The sequence below is a fragment of the Triticum aestivum genome, chromosome 7D (assembly GCF_018294505.1).
Source record: "Triticum aestivum cultivar Chinese Spring chromosome 7D, IWGSC CS RefSeq v2.1, whole genome shotgun sequence".
NCBI lineage: Eukaryota > Viridiplantae > Streptophyta > Magnoliopsida > Poales > Poaceae > Triticum > Triticum aestivum.
Window position 1 is genome coordinate 493,251,057 of NC_057814.1, and position 17,007 is coordinate 493,268,063.

At 45.2% G+C, this 17,007-nt stretch overlaps 1 protein-coding gene and 1 pseudogene across 1 annotated transcript; both read right to left on the reverse strand.

Annotated features, from left to right (window-relative positions):
- Positions 1–1,153: 1,153 nt before the first annotated feature.
- Positions 1,154–2,416, reverse strand: LOC123164983 (uncharacterized). The gene is made up of 4 exons (XM_044582609.1): positions 2,317–2,416; positions 2,171–2,235; positions 1,705–2,103; positions 1,154–1,586 (listed from the first exon to the last, which is right to left on the reverse strand). The coding sequence occupies exons 2-4, from the start codon at positions 2,206–2,208 to the stop codon at positions 1,547–1,549; spliced, it is 477 nt and encodes a 158-aa protein (XP_044438544.1). The 5' UTR covers positions 2,209–2,235; positions 2,317–2,416; the 3' UTR covers positions 1,154–1,546.
- A 306-nt stretch (positions 2,417–2,722) lies between these two features.
- Positions 2,723–9,737, reverse strand: LOC123164982 (DNA-binding protein EMBP-1-like; annotated as a pseudogene).
- Between the last annotated feature and the right edge of the window lie 7,270 nt (positions 9,738–17,007).

The window sequence follows — 17,007 nt, forward strand, 5'->3', positions numbered from 1 at the left end:
ACATAGGTCGTATTCGAACCAAAGAGGACATAGCTGTCGGTACCCTCTTGATCGGCAACGCCAAAGCCACTAGGGGCTATATGATCGTATTCGAATCTTAGCTTAACCCCTTTGGGACGGTTTTCTGGTCGTATTCGAATCAGAAGCCTCCAAATTTTTGAAGTCTCTTTTTGCAAACAAGTTTTTGGATTTTACTGGAAGTTCTTTTGATCATGTCTAAAGTGTTCAAGGGTGGTTCCTATTCCACCGGCTTGACCTTGATCAATAAAGATGATCGCATATAAGAAACATCGTATTACAGAGTTGGGTTCTCACCCTCATTGTTCGGGTCACATAAACCGGAAGTGTAATCGAAGGATCACAGGACAGTTAAAGGCAGCTCTTTAAACGTAAGAAAAGAAGAGGATCAGCATAAAACGGGGGAATATAAGATGGCGGCTTAAACAGTGTTGAGCGCCACACAAGTGCGCGATGGCACGACAAAAATAAGTGTTTTCCTACTCTATTACATGACTCCCCGAGTCCAAATAATGAAGCATTGTTTTTTATCAAGACATAAATATGAGCCGCCTGAGGGATCAAAGGTGTTGTTGGGCTGAAGCTTCCGGTTCATCCCTTTCCGCTCCTCCGTCTATTTCCCTGTCCTGGAAGGTTGATGATTTCCAGTCAATGCCACTCAAGGCTTCAAATTCAGCTTCATCATCAATTAACCCGGCCGGATCAACGTCAGGGGCGAAGGTATGCTTACGAGTGGGAGGGATCAGGCTGATTGCTTCATAACGTGGTGTTGGAATTCTCTGATTCTCGGCGTCATAACCTGGTTGGTATTTGGTAAGATCCGTGTCATTACCGATCAAAGTGGCCACAGGGCGTATGTCCTTCACGCAAGCGGCGAAATCCTTCTGGTCAAAGGGGGTGCCGTCCTCCTTCAAACTGGAATACCCAAGGGCGATGTCGGCCGGGTCTAGCTCCGGTAGCCACGCCTTGGCCCGGCTTAAAGCGGCTATGGCTCCGGCTCTTGCAGAAGCTCGTCTCAATTCCTGGAATCGTTGAGGTAGCACGGCAAGCCGCCTTAGCACATCCGCCAGACGAGTGGGAACTTCATTTGACAGAGCCACGACGGCTAAGGCACGTTGTGACCCGGTGTAGAGTTGTTCCGCCAGGGTATAAACGGCCTTCAGCTTTGTCAGCATGTTTTGGTTGAGATTGGAACTCCTGGGGCCTGCATTACAAGGTCAGGTGAGCTGATGACAATTGAGATGCTTGTTGAAAAAGATTTAAGCTAGCTAACACTTATAGAGTAACTTACCAAAGATTGCTGAGACCATCTGAGATACATGGCGTTTTAAGCCGGATAACTCGACGGTTGTTTCTGCAAGAGTGGCCTCCGCTTGTTCAGCCCGGTGGAGCAAAACAACCTTTTCATCAGCCCAAGCTTTTCTCTCGGCTTCAAACTTCTTTTTTAGTTTTTCTTATTCGGATACACTAAATTCAAACTTGGAATTGGCCTTTTGGGTCTCACTCTCTTGAGTTTTCAGGCGAGTCTTCAGCTCAGAGATCTCCGATTCAAATTGATTGATAGCGGCCTGTATAAATTCCGGGTTACAGTTAGGGTTGTCATAATGCAACATTAAGTCCCAAGCACTTTGCAAGCAAAGATACTTGGCACTTGGGGGCTAATGTATGCTGAAGAACTCTATTTACAGTGGCGGTTCATGGAAATAAGTCCCAAGCACTTTGCAGGCAAAGGTACTTGGCACTTGGTACTTGACACATCCAGCCGGGTTTTGCGGCGTTCCAGAAGTTCTTTGGCGGAGCACTTCCAGCGCGGTGGGTCTCCCCGGTTCAACGAAGTCAGTCCGGATGATTTTGACGTCCGGGTCATCCGCCTTGGCCAGGCTAGGGTTCTCTGGGTTCTCAGAACCTTCCATAGCTTGTTCGACGGACGGATCAGTGGTGAGAGTTGGAGTATCATGGGCTGGTTCAGGGGGCGGCTCATAAGCGGAAGTATCAGGAGCAGCCGTTCTGAGCTCCGGTTCAGCAAAGATTGGCTCTTCGGCCGGCTTACTTCTCTTCGTCCTCTTGCTGGGCTTTACTTGTACACTGAAAATTAAAGGGTTAGTACGAAAGCATGAGTAAGATCAGCACAAGATAAACAGATTATCATTACCCTGGAGCGGTTTTGAAAGCCGGCATGCTGGACTGCATTGATTCGCCGGAGGAAGGTTAAGTTCCCTAGTAATTTGAGTCAGAAGAATTGAGTGGTTGACGAGTAAAACCCGCCAAAGGGTACAAAGAATATAAATTGGAGATAACCTCAGTCCGGCGTTTCCTGGTTACATCGGGTAAGCCGGAGGAGAGGTCCGCATCTTTACTGGTCCGGGTCTGCCTCCGACTCTCGTGAATCTATCGCTTCAAAAGAAATTGAGGATCTTGATAAGCTAAAGGATGTGAAAATCTTACTTTCCGGGTTACCCTTCGGACTTTCTGTCTCGGCAAAGGCTCGGAGTCGGAGGAAATTATAGTTACCTCTTCAATTACTGCATGACTTGCTCCTGTATCCTCCTGTTGATAATCAGTGTCAATAAGATGGTTAAAGAAGGAGCCTAAAGAGTCAAGAGTTACCTCTGACTCGGAGATATCGTCCAGATGAAACATATCCGAGGCGCTAGGTTTGTTCCCCTTCTTACGGGCAGCGGCTTTCCTGGCGGCTTTCTTGGCCTTTCTGGCTTTCTTTGCAGCCTCATGGTCATACTTGACCTTCCAGAATTTATCATCAGCCTGTAAAATATAGCAAGAGTTTTTAAGTAAAGATAAAATTATTAAAGTGGAAAGTAAGATGCTCAAGTTAATGGTTTACCGCTGGAGCCGGGTTAGCCTTGCAGAAAGGACTTAAGCCCGCTTTCCCGCAATCTGCCAGGCTCTCGTTCAGAAGAGACTTGGTCATGTCATCAACAACATCCTCAGGTAAGTCGTCAGGACTGTGCCGTAGAGGATCATTTTTCTGGCCTGTGTAATCACACATCAAGCCGGAACGGCGGCTCAAAGGAATCACCCGCCAGGCAATCCAAACCCGGACCAAGTCAATGCCGTTTAGGCCGTTCCCCAGAAGAGCTTTGATCTTGTTTATGGTGGGGGCAAGTGTTTGACGTTCAGCCGGAGATAATTTATCTGGTAAGGGGTGAGTTGACTCCAGGCGCAGGGCGCGAAAGCCGGGCAAAGGGTTCTCATTAGCCGGAGAAGTGTCTTGACAGTAGAACCATGTCTGGTTCCAATCTTTAGGGTGGCTCGGCCGCTCGGCATAAGGGAAGAGACAGTCTCTACGTCGCTGGATTAAGATTCCGCCAAGCTCCAAGCTGGGCCTGTGGGCACATTAGTTTTGACGGTTCAGATAAATTAACTCTCTAAAGAGTAGTAAGCTGGGTTCTTCTCCAAGGTACACCTCACAGAATACTTGGAAATTGCAGATGTTTGACACGGAATTGGGTCCGATGTCTTGAGGTCGCAGGTCAAAAAAGTGCAAGACGTCTCTGAAAATTTTTGAGCCAGGTGGAGCAAAGCCCCGGTTCATGTGATCAGTAAAAATGACAACTTCCCCATCCTTGGGTTGAGGCTTTTCTTCTAACAGGTCAGGAGCACGATAAGACATGATCTCTTTCTTCGGCAGATGACCAGTCTTCACAAAATCGTTTAAGATGCTATCAGTGACGGTGGATCTAACCCAGTTGCATATGACGGGTGCTTTGGGAGCCTTGGGTGGCATTATGAAGATGGAAGCCTATGACAAAGTAAAAATTTCCGGCTCAAATTTAAGCCAGAGAAAATATTTCAATTCATATTCAAGATGGCGGCTTATGAAGGGGCCTAATGATATATGGCTAATTGTGTCAGATTGTTTAAGCCACCATGGGCATCATAAGCAATTAAGTTATTTAAATCCACTATGAGTGATCAGGATTATTCATTGAGCATTGCCTCTTTAAGCCGGCGATAAGAGCCGCCATGGCTAACGGATACAGTTTTTGCCTAAGTATCGCACAAACAGGTTTCACAGGTTGCGGCTGTTATTTTGGATCAAACGGTCGTTCAGAAAAGAAAATATTCTAGACCTAAAAACTGGTACAAATGAGTTCGTGAGCTCTAATGAGGTCTTTTTACAAGCAAAAGGGATCTGCTAGTATTGAAAATGGACGCAAAACAACTACCGCATGAGTTCTATACCACTTTTGGATCAAAGGAGACCGCGGTGGAAGAACTACGAAGAAACCGTGATGAACTACGAAGAACACGGAAGAACGCAGAAACCCTAATGCAGATCTGACATTCGAAAAGAGGAATACTTACTGGAGTTGCTGAACAGCGGAGGTGCGTCGCAGTTCTCTGGTCAAAACAGGTTGATGCAGCGGCCTTGGCTGGTGCAGACGCAAAGGTCGACGACGGCGGCGGAGTTCGGGCTCTGAGGCGTCGAGAGGAGGAAGACGATAGAAAGGGGGAGAATGAGAAAAAGACCTGGTCGTGCTTATTTATAAGGGAAGACTGGTAAGTGGGCGCGAAAAACGAGGCCGAAAACATGATTATCCAACGACAGAGATGCCTCGATTTTTGGGATGGTTATTAAAATAAGGATCCGTTAAGATACGTTGGGCAAAACGTGCATTAATGGCAGATGACGTCATGGCGGGTCACCAAAAATCCAGAAGATGACGTCACGGCGGGTTATAACTTTTGCACAGACAGAAGCCAGAAGGTTTTTTCTTAAAGTATTGAAGATTGACATGAACCAGTTCAAATCAATCTGGGGCCTAATGTTGGGATATAACTACTGTCGTAACCCGCCCAGGAGGGGCCGGATTATGTTATGGCGGTTCATCATATGAAGCCCAATATCAAGCTTGAAGATGGCGGTTCAGTAAAGGGCCTAAAGCCCATAGGCGACTTAAGGCCCGTAGTGATAAACCACCGTAATAGCATGACTTGTATTGTAAGGCAAGAATAGTTAAGACCGAGCCGGACACTGTTTATGAGCCGGCCGGGACTCTGAGAGCCGCTGGGCGTTAACCTCTGTATATAAAGGGACGACCCAGCGGCGGTTCAAGGGAGACAACATCAAATCGGTAGCCAGGCATAACGGATTCGCTCCCTGGTCATCGTAACCCTAGTAATTCCACCTCAACTGGAGTAGGCTTTTACCTTCACCGTAAGGGACCGAACCAGTATAACCCTCGTGTCATTTGTCCCGCTTTAACCCCTTTAAGCTTCCTAGTTGCGATGGCTCCACGATTAAGTCCTTTCACGAGGACATCTGCCGTGACTATTCCACGACATATACACCACTGATATAAGCTCCTTGTTGTTCAATTGTATTTCAATGTACCGAGAAATATATATCACTCAAGGATGGTTGAATGGCTAGATTCACAAATCTTAGGTTTTTTCATGCATGCACACATACTTTTTTGGTACCATGTTAACAACAGGAATCTAAAAGCAAATGCACCATTGCAGCATTTATGTAATTAATTTATTCACACTTATACATTTTCAAATGGGCACACAGTCAAAACTTATGACCTTTTCTAATCTATTGGATAATGAAGATGCTGAGATGCTGGAATTCTAACCTTCAAAAAACTTCCAATCGCCAATCTGTATGCACCAATACATGGGCATTCTAGCTACTTCTTCTTGGAGTAACCTGCGACCAAAACAGCCATTCGTGCACATCTTCTCCGAAGTTTGAGGCAGCAGGTGCTCTACTACAGGGACTGTGACATTAGAAGGATTAAGATTCTCTATTGTTCTTGTCTAAAACCAGAGAGGAATAAGAATAATAATATTTGACCAAGGCTGTTACAAACTCATGGCAAGATAAAATTTACGTCTCGGGCTTCGACCTGGATGCGGCTCGGGCGATTCGACCTGGATGCTCAGGGTAGTCACAATGCTAGGGCCCTCTGACTGCTGCATTTTATCATCATGACTTAGTATTTTACCCTGCATTAATCAGAAAACCACTGGTTACAGTCAGCAGAAAAATTTGAGTTATGAAAATAACTTTGCCATCAAGGGCATGGCCAGAGAGGGGTGTGGCATTCACCATCAGTTGTTTATTTTCTGTTTCCATGGTTTTGCAGTCCTTAAGCTGGTCGAGTTCTGATCTGAGCGTGCCGTTCGCTGCGGTCAGCTCACTTACCTTCTGGGCTAGCTCTTCGCATTCTTGCTAGGTAGCATAAGAGGAAATCGAGATCTATTAGTATATTGTTTCAATGGTGAAATTTAATTTATACCATCAAATAGTCTTAAGTTAATTCATTTGCTGGCCTAGAAAATCGATACAGTGTTGTCTTACTTGCCTAACTGGATATGTTTCGCTATTCAGCTGAGTTCAGAATGTCAGATATATTATCCCGAGAAGATAATTTTAGCAACATGCAGGTAATAGCTCATAGGAACACTTGACTAAACATCCCTACTGTAATCAAGTCCAGTTAAAACAAATCAAGTATATTAGGCAGCATTGCTCAAGAAGCAGTAGAAAGTATATTCTAATTAAAATTCTGGAAGCCTGAGATGATCCCAGTTGGCCAAAACTTTTAGTGATTGCATACTTCCCTATGAAGCCATCGCTTAAATTTCTGAAACAACAAAAACTGGGTAATCTTATTTTAACAATAAAAGCGAGAGAAATGCTTCCAAGATGACAAGGCCATCAGGCCGGCAGCGATTGTTTCAGACATTATGTCCAGCATAACCTATCTGGAGCACTCTCATGCGGAGAGATCGTTGTGCGGACCTAACTTAACAGCCAAACGTCCATAACGTCGAACCTAAATTTTATAACTATCATTTCTCTACTTCTAGTGCCAGTGTGCCACACACTCACCAGGAAATAAACAAGTGCAGGAAAGTACTCCCTCCGTCCCAAAATTCTTGTCTTAGATTTCTCTAGATACGGATGTATCTAATACTAAAACGTGACTTGATTCATCCGTATTTAGACAAATCTAAGACAAGAATTTTGAGACGGAGGGAGTACAAAACACTGTGAAGTATTTTTTTTCCCACATTCCCACTTGAGATTGCTCGTCTTTAGTACTGACTGTACCTGTTTGCGTAATCTTGATCTCCTTGCAGACTCTCTGTTGGATTGTTTCCTTCTCTCCCTCTTCAGTTCCCGTTCATCCTACAAAAACAAAGATAAATCTTGCAGAACATTGCAAAAATTCACTCACACAGACATCCGGGTGGTCATGAGCGACCAGTAGCTATAGATTTATATTGAATAACCAATGGTATTCGCAGGAATAAAATTTCTGACTTAGGTGTTGCGTCGGTAATATATACTGTTAGATTGATTGCTCGTCACGGCCTCAAGGGTATGGTTGTTATAATCATATAAGATGCAATCTGAAAAATATTTACATGCTATTTGTCACCACATTTTTATAAAATAGGGCTAAAGTAAAACCGAGTTGCAAGCAAATGCACTATTTGTATTTTCCAAAATGAGAGGAAAACTACTATTCATTCATGACAATTACCAATTTTACCACGCTCTCAAAATTCATGACAGTGCAGAGGCTGGAGGTCTGGAAGAAACAGAGATCTTCCTTTGAAGAAAAGAATTCATAAAGGAAAACTATACCATCTGAGACAGTGAAGCGTTAATCTAGGAAGAAGCTGCGGCATTCACCTCCCCCTGTACTAAGGAGGATGGAGAAGCGCTCAAGGGATCCGTCCCAATATTCAAGTTTGGTGCAGCACTGGTGAGTGCCGCCCTCCCAGGTGCCAAAACCAACAGTTTGGATGCAGACATCTCCTTGTCTTCCAATGGCGGCTCGGTTACAACATTCTGCACTGTGGCAGCCTGAGATGGCTCACCTGAAAATGCCAACTGTCATTCTCACATACTACCAACATAGACAAACTACTCCCTTACAGCACTCTCTTAGGGTGCAATGGTGCCCGCACAAGGATGCGAACCGACACAATGACACAAATCCAAGTCCACTTCTTCCTTTTTACCAAGTGTAACTGGTCCTGTCATTGTCTTTCCAAACTAACCCATCATACCTTGTATCCAGGAATTATGGTTTGTGATAACTGATAACCCACCTTCTGTATTTGTAGCGCCGGACTTCCTCCTCTTCGCGGATGATGATGAGCCCTGGACAGATTACATAAGCATACGTGAAATTGTGGATCAACCAAAACTAACAATCAAAGATTGCTAGAAAAAGCATAATTCAGACAATGCCAAACGAGGCACCTTCTGATTGGCGCCCGTAACTCCCTTCTCCGATGACCCCTGGCTCCCGGCATCGCCGCTGTGCAAGCCATATAGTTGATTTCAGTTCAGCCCACCCGGCCAACAGACAAACAAGAGCACGCCGCACACATGCAAGCACAGAAACCACGCCGTACCTCCCAGAGCTGGAATTGATCTTGCCGAAAGGGGCACGCCGTGTCTTCCCTACCCTCTTCCCTTTCCTTGCCGCCGAGGCAGACTCGCCGGCCATGTAAGGCACCCCCTGCACAGAGCAGAACGCAGCAGACAATTTCACAACACAGCCGCACAACGTACGGTCAGGTCCAATTTCGCTAGAATATAAACGAGGGGAGCTCGGCATTTACCGCGGCCATGGAGGCGTGCGCGTGTGCGTAGTACGCCGCCGCGGGGTGGTGGTACATGGGGAACGGCACCGGCGCGCCATACGCGGCCCCCGGCCCGGCCGCCACCAGGCCGTGCTGCTGCGTCCCGCCGCGAAAGAGGAAGGAAAACTGAAATACCTGACCAACTGAATGCATTATCTATACCGAAAGAACAGAATCAACGCGGCACTTAACCAGCAAATCAAAGTTAATCAAACCGTAGCCTCACGATTTGGGCATATCATCCTTGCAGACAGCTTCATTCGGTGTCGTTTTCCTCCGCGGCACCATCTTCGAGCTCATTGCCGGTTCCCCAACTCGAATGCTAGCTGATGGAACATGCATGCACGCCGGCGGCGTAGCGGTTCGGAAAGGGTGCCGTACCACATTTCTAAAGAAAGGGTGTGCAGTCAAACCTGAACTCTGAAGCAAACAACGTCCCGACCCGAAGTTTTGCTGGCGGGGATTGCGAGAAATATTCCTGCCTCTTCATCGCGGAGAGAAACAGATGATACCCCGGCACCACCGAGGCAACGCCATCACCAGCGCCGCGCCGCGGGTCTGCGGCTCCGGAGCGGCTCTAGGAGAGGAGGATCGCGTCGCGTACCTGGGCCTGCGGCGGCAGCGGCCACGCGGCGTAGGGGTGCCCGGCGGCGGAGGCGGCGGCCGCGTAGTAGGCGTGCATCGAGGCGGCCCACTCCGTGTGGGTTGGGGGTGGCTGGCGGCGGGGCTCGCCGAGCCTGGAGACGAAGGGCGCACGCGGCAGCGGCCATAGCCGAGCCCATCGCGGCTCGGGCCCGAGCTGTGCGTGGCAGTGGATCCGCGGTGGCGTCGGCGTCCTGGGGATCCTGATCCGCGACGGGCGACGTATCCGAGGCACCGGTGGTGGCGGTGCCATCGTGATCCACGACGGCCGCGTCTGCTTGGATCGGCATCGGCGGATGCGGCTGCGTATCCTCGGGAAACGAGGAGGAGCGGATCGGAGGGCGGCGGCAGCCAGATCGCACGAGAGGACGGCGGCTGTGTGTCCTCGACGGATCGATAGGAGCGGTTTTTCGCGGGGTGTTTTTTCGCTGCGTGCGTGGGGTGGGGGAGGGGACGGAAAAAAACAGCAAAAAAAGACGGACGGAAGTGGTGGGACAAAAAAAACCTGAAAGCGAAACTACTAACTGCTCGATTAGGAGTAGAGATCTCGCGGGCCAAACATAACCGGCGAGAAGACCCCATCTGCTCACTTTGTCGCCCATCGTTGTGGATACCATTTTTTATGGACACAACAATTATCTCTATTGTTGCTACTCGTAAACAAAAATATCTCTCCCGTTGTAACACACGGACATATGTGTTAGTGAAATAAAAAATAAACAATGAACATGGTAAAAAGAAAATAATAAATAAAGAAAGGACCATGCAAAAAAACAAAAAAGGAAAAAATGAACATTTCTTCAAAACATGTGAACATTTTTTAAAGTGCCCCTTACTTTTTTTTTAATGGTGTGGAACTTTTTTTGAATTATGTGAACATTTTAATTAAATTGTATAAACAATTCCAAAATTTTCATGAACATTTTTTGAAAAGAGTGAACAATTTAGAATGCTATCAACATTTTGTTTGAATTGAGCAAACATTTTTTTTTACATTTTACACACACAAAATTGAATGTGCGATGAATGTTTTTTATTTTTTTGAAAAAAAATCCATTTTACAAATATAAGTTTTTTAGGGGTTTTTAGAAATATAAGTAAAAGTAATAAACCAAAGAATGTGATAGAGATCCAGCGTTCCTCCCAAGCTAGGCCAGTCCATTTAGGAGTCGGGGGATATCCTATCTCGTCGAGACCTCCTAAAGGGGGTGGGGGGCTAAGTTTTATTGATCGAATGTCACTTGAAGTGGGATACTGAAAGTGCAATCATGCCCTTAATCGTATTTTGATGTTGATGACAATATACACATAGGGGACTAACAAAGTTTGTCAAGTATATCTCAGGTTTTAGTCCCCTCGGGATCGTGTGTGTGGATTATGACTACGGAAATACTTATCTTCCTCAAGAATGAAGAAACAAGTCTACTGGCTTAGGCCCTTGTTTGTTCTTGAGTATAGGGATCCCGCACTATTAAGAGGGGAACATGGGGTCTCGCGAAAGTCTTGCTCAAGTGATCTTCTTTAAACACTCATCTTCTGAACCCTGTCTCTGTCGGACGACCGACACATGTCGGACGACCGGTATCCACCGGACGTCCGGTACTTCCTATATAGAGGCAAAACGTCGGACTTTCGGTGTCCACCGGACGTCCGACACTTCCTTAACAGAACCAAAACGTCCGATTCCCGGTATCCACCGGACGTCCGGTACCTTCTCTATAGAGCTGAATCGTCGGACTTCCGGTCCCTGTTGGTCGTCCGGTGCCTGCCGAGGCCTCGGACGTCCGGTATCCACCGGTCGTCCGGTACTTCCTATGCAGTGCTAGATCGTCGGACTTCTGGTCCCTGTCAGATGTCCGGTGTCTGCCGTGGCCTCAGACGTCCGGTATGTCTCGGATGTCCGGCGGCTGCTGCACTCAAATGGCTCCGACGACCACTTATTGAGGGATACTATATATACTTCTCACCTATCCCATGGGAGGTTTGACCATTCACTTTGAACATCCTCAAGAACACTTCTCTCTCTCTCTCTCTCTCTCTCTTGTTGGGGAACGTAGTAATTTCAAAAAAATTCCTACGCACACGCAAGATCATGGTGATGCATAGCAACAAGAGGGGAGAGTGTTGTCTACGTACCCTCGTAGACCGTAAGCGGAAGCGTTTATCAACGCGGTTGATGTAGTCGTACACCTTCACGATCCGTCCCGATCAAGTACCGAACGTACGGCACCTCCGCGTTCAGCACACGTTCAGCTCGATGACGTCCTCGCCTTCTTGATCCAGCAAGAGGGGCGAAGTAGTAGATGAGTTTCGGCAGCACGACGGCGTGGTGATGGTGTTGGTGAAGAACAATCTCCGCAGAGCTTCTCCTAAGCACTACGAAAACTATGTCGGAGGATAAACTAGAGGGGACGGGGTTGCCGGCACACGGATTGGTGTTTCTTGATGTGTCTTTGGTGCTAGCCCTGTCCCTCTATTTATATGTTGAGCCCTGGGGTCGAAACTTGGAGTAAAAGCCTCCTCAAAGTCGGTTTTGCCCGAAAGGCAAGAGTCCTACAAGGACTCCAGCGCTAGACGCCAGGGTTCCCGGCGTCTACCCCCTAGACGCCAGGGTTCCTGGCGTCTAGCCTCTGGTCTCCGCAAAACTTCCTTTTGCACTTTCCAAAAGCCTCGTGGGCTTTCCCCTTTGGCCCAAATAAAGTGTTCTCGTACCCAAACATTTCGGGAAACATCCGGAACCCCTTCCGATGAATTCCGGAACCCTTTAGGAGACCAAACACTATTATCCCATATATCAATCTTTATCTCCGGACCATTCCGGAGTTCCTCGTCATGTCCGTGATCTTATCCGGAACTCCGAACAACATTCGGTTACCAACATACATAACTCATAAATACTATATCGTCAACGAACGTTAAGCGTGCAGACCCTACGGGTTCGAGAACTATGTAGACATGACCGAGACATCTCTCTGGTCAATAACCAATAGCGGAACCTGGATGCCCATATTGGCTCCTACATATTCTATGAAGATCTTTATCGGTCGAACCGCATAACAACATACGTTGTTCCCTTTGTCATCGGTATGTTACTTGCCCGAGGTTCGATCGTCGGTATCTCAATACCTAGTTCAATATCGTTACCGGCAAGTCTCTTTACTCGTTCCGTAATACATCATCCCGCAACTAACTCATTAGTTACAATGCTTGCAAGGCTTATAGTGATGTGTATTACCGAGTGGGCCCAGAGATACCTCTCCGACAATCGGAGTGACAAATCCTAATCTCGAAATACGCCAACTCAACAAGTACCTTCGGAGACACCTGTAGAGCACCTTTATAATCACCCAGTTACGTTGTGACGTTTGGTAGCACACAAAGTGGTCCTCCGGTAAACGGGAATTGCATAAACTCATAGTCATAGGAACATGTATAAGTCATGAAGAAAGCAATAGCAGTAAACTAAAACGATCAAGTGCTAAGCTAACGGAATGGGTCAAGTCAACCACATCATTCTCCTAATGATGTGATCCCGTTTATCAAATGACAACTCATGTCTATGGCTAGGAAACTTAACCATCTTTGATCAACGAGCTAGTCAAGTAGAGGCATACTAGTGACACTCTGTTTGTCTATGTATTCACACATGTACTAAGTTTCTAGTTAATACAATTCTAGCATGAATAATAAACATTTATCATGAAATAAGGAAATAAATAATAACTTTATTATTGCCTTTAGGGCATATTTCCTTTAGTCTCCCACTTGCACTAGAATCAATAATCTAGTTCACATCGCCATGTGATTTAACACCAATAGTCCACATCACCATGTGACCAAAGAATCAAAGGGTTTACTAGTCAATAATCTAGTTCACATCGCTATGTGATTAACACCCAAAGAGTACTAAGGTGTGATCATGTTTTGCTTGTGAGAGAAGTTTAGTCAATGGGTCCGCCACATTCAGATCCGTATGTATTTTTGCAAATTTCTATGTCAACAATGCTCTGCACGGAGCTACTCTAGCTAATTGCTCCCACTTTCAATATGCATCCAGATTGAGACTTAGAGTCATCTGGATCAGTGTCAAAACTTGCATCGACGTAACCCTTTACGACGAACCTTTTGTCACCTCCATAATCGAGAAACATATCCTTATTCCACTAAGGATAATTTTGACCGCTGTCCAATGGTCTACTCCTAGATCACTATTGTACTCCCTTGCCTAACTCAGTGTAGGGTATACAATAGGTCTGGTACACAGCATGGCATGCTTTATAGAACCTATGGCTGAGGCATAGGGAATGACTTTCATTCTCTCTCTATCTTCTGCCGTGGTCGGGCTTTGAGTCTTACTCAACTTCACACCTTGTAACACAGGCAAGAACTCTTTCTTTGACTGTTCCATTTTGAACTACTTCAAAATCTTGTCAAGGTGTGTACTCATTGAAAAAACTTATCAAGCATCTTGATCTATCTCTATAGATCTTGATGCTCAATATGTAAGCAGCTTTACTGAGGTCTTTCTTTGAAAAACTCCTTTCAAATACTCCTTTATGCTTTCCAGAAAATTCTACATTATTTCCGATCAACAATATGTCATTCACATATACTTATCAGAAATGCTGTAGTGCTCCCACTCACTTTCTTGTAAATACATGCTTCACCACAAGTCTGTATAAAACTATATGCTTTGATCAACTCATCAAAGCGTATATTCCAATTCTGAGATGCTTGCACCAGTCCATAGATGGATCGCTGGAGCTTGCACATTCTGTTAGCACCTTTAGGATCGACAAAAACTTTCTGGTTGCAACATATACAACTCTTCTTTAAAATGTGGCAATTTGCTAACATGATTCGGACAGACTTTAAGCATCAATACGAGTGAGAAAATCTCATCGTAGTCAACACCTTGAACTTTGTCAAAACCTTTTTCAACAAGTCTAGCTTTGTAGATAGTAACACTACTATCAGCGTCCGTCTTCCTCTTGAAGATCCATTTATTTTCTATGGCTTGCCGATCATCGGGCAAGTCAACCAAAGTCCACACTGTGTTCTCATACATGGATCCCATCTCAGATTTCATGGCCTCAAGCCATTTCACGGAATCTGGGCTCATCATCGCTTCCTCATAGTTCGTAGGTTTGTCATGGTCAAGTAACATGACCTCTAGAACAGGATTACTGTACCACTCTGGTGCGGAGCTCACTCTGGTTGACCTACGAGTTTCGGTAGTAACTTGATCTGAAGTTACATGATCATCATCATTAGCTTCCTCACTAATTGGTGTAGGAGTCACATGAACAAATTTCTGTGATGAACTACTTTCCAATAAGGGAGCAGGTACAGTTACCTCATCAAGTTCTACTTTCCTCCCACTCACTTCTTTCGAGAGAAACTCCTTCTCTAGAAAGGATCCAGATTTAGCAACAAAAGTCTTGCCTTCCGATCTATGATAGAAGGTGTACCCAACAGTCTCCTTTGGGTATCCTATGAAGACACATTTCTCCGATTTGGGTTCGAGCTTATCAGGTTGAAGCTTTTTTACATAAGCATCGCAACCCCAAACTTTAAGAAACAATATCTTAGGTTTCTTGCCAAACGACAGTTCATAAGGTCTCATCTCAACGGATTTAGATGGTGCCCAATTTAACGTGAATGCAGCTGTCTCAAATGCATAATCCCAAAACGATAGTGGTAAATCGGTAAGAGACATCATAAATCACACCATATCTAATAAAGTACGGTTATGACGTTCGGACACACGATTACGCCGTGGTGTTCCAGGTGGCGTGAGTTGCAAAACTATTCCACATTGTTTTAATTGAGGACCAAACTTGTAACTCAAATATTCTCCTCCACGATCAGATCGTAGAAACTTTATTTTCTTGTTACGATGATTTTCCACTTCACTCTGAAATTCTTTGAACTTTTCAAATGTTTCAGACTTATGTTTCATTAAGTAGATATACCCATATCTTCTCAAATCATCTGTGAAGGGCAGAAAATAAAGATACCCGCCGCGAGCCTCAACACTCATCGGATCGCATACATCAGTATGTATTATTTCCAATAAGTTTGTTGCTTGCTCCATTGTTCCGGAGAACAGAGTCTTAGTCATCTTGCCCATGAGGCATGGTTCGCAAGCATCAAGTGATTCATAATCAAGTGATTCCAAAAGCCCATCAGCATGGAGTTTCTTCATGCGCTTTACACCAATATGACCTAAACGGCAGTGCCACAAATAAGTTGCACTATCATTATTAACTTTGCATCTTTTGGCTTCAATATTATGAATATGTGTATCACTACGATCGGGATCCAACTAACTATTTTCATTGGGTGTATGACCATTGAAGGTTTTTTTCATGTAAATAGAATAACAATTATTCTCTGATTTTAAATGAATAAACGTATTGCAATAAACATGATCAAATCATATTCATGCTTAACGCAAACACGAAATAACATTTATTTAGGTTCAATACTAATCCCAAAAGTATAGGTAGTGTGCGATGATGATCATATCAATCTTGGAACCACTTCCAACACACATCGTCACTTCACCCTTAACTAGTCTCTGTTCATTTTGCAACTCCCGTTTCGAGTTACTTCTCTTAGCAACTGAATCAGTATCAAATACCGAGGGGTTGCTATAAACACTAGTAAAGTACACATCAATAACATGTATATCAAATATAGCTTGTTCACTTTGCCATCCTTCTTATCCGCCAAATACTTGGGGTAGTTCCGCTTCCAGTGACCAGTCCCTTTGCAGTAGAAGCACTTAGTCCCAGGCTTAGGTCCAGACTTGGGCTTCTTCACTTGAGCATCAACTTGCTTGCCGTTCTTCTTGAAGTTCCCCTTCTTCCCTTTGCCCTTTTTCTTGAAACTAGTGGTCTTGTCAACCATCAACACTTGATGTTTTTCTTGATTTCTACCTTCGCCGATTTTAGCACCGCGAAGAGCTTGGGAATTGTTTTCGTCATCCCTTGCATATTATAGTTCATCATGAAGTTCTAGTAACTTGGTGATAGTGACTAGAGAACTTTGTCAATTACTATCTTATCTGGAAGATTAACTCCCACTTGATTCAAGCAATTGTAGTACTCAGACAATCTGAGCACATGCTCACTGGTTGAGCTATCACTACAAAAAAATACACTTCCGTGATGATACATTTTTGTCACAGTAGGTCACGTTTTCTGTCATGCATGTACATCCATGACAAATTTATGACAGAATCAAGATAGTCATACATGTGCTGTCGTAGAAGTGTTCCATGACATTGCCAAAATTATCATCACGGAAGTGTCCACTTCCATGACGATAAATCGCGCGTCACAGAAGTGCTTTCGCCAAGGGTGACCGACACGTGGCATCCACCGTAACGGAACGCCGTTAAGTTATCAGGTCGGATTTTGGATCCGATAACCCGTTAACAGCCCTGACCAATGGGAAATTTCCACGTGTAAAATTCTGATTGGCCAAAGGGAACACCTGTCAGCTCGTTAGTGGGCCAGATGTCGCCCGTCCATTGGAGGAGACATGCCTATGATACGTCGACACGTGGCTGGGCCCAACAGAGGCCCATATAGGTTAAAAAGGCCAGCCCAGTCAAAGGCCCGTAGAACTTAATCAGGTACTAGTGGGCCAGCCCAATAACGACCTGCTTAATAAAGGCCCATTTACGGCCCGAAGCCAGAT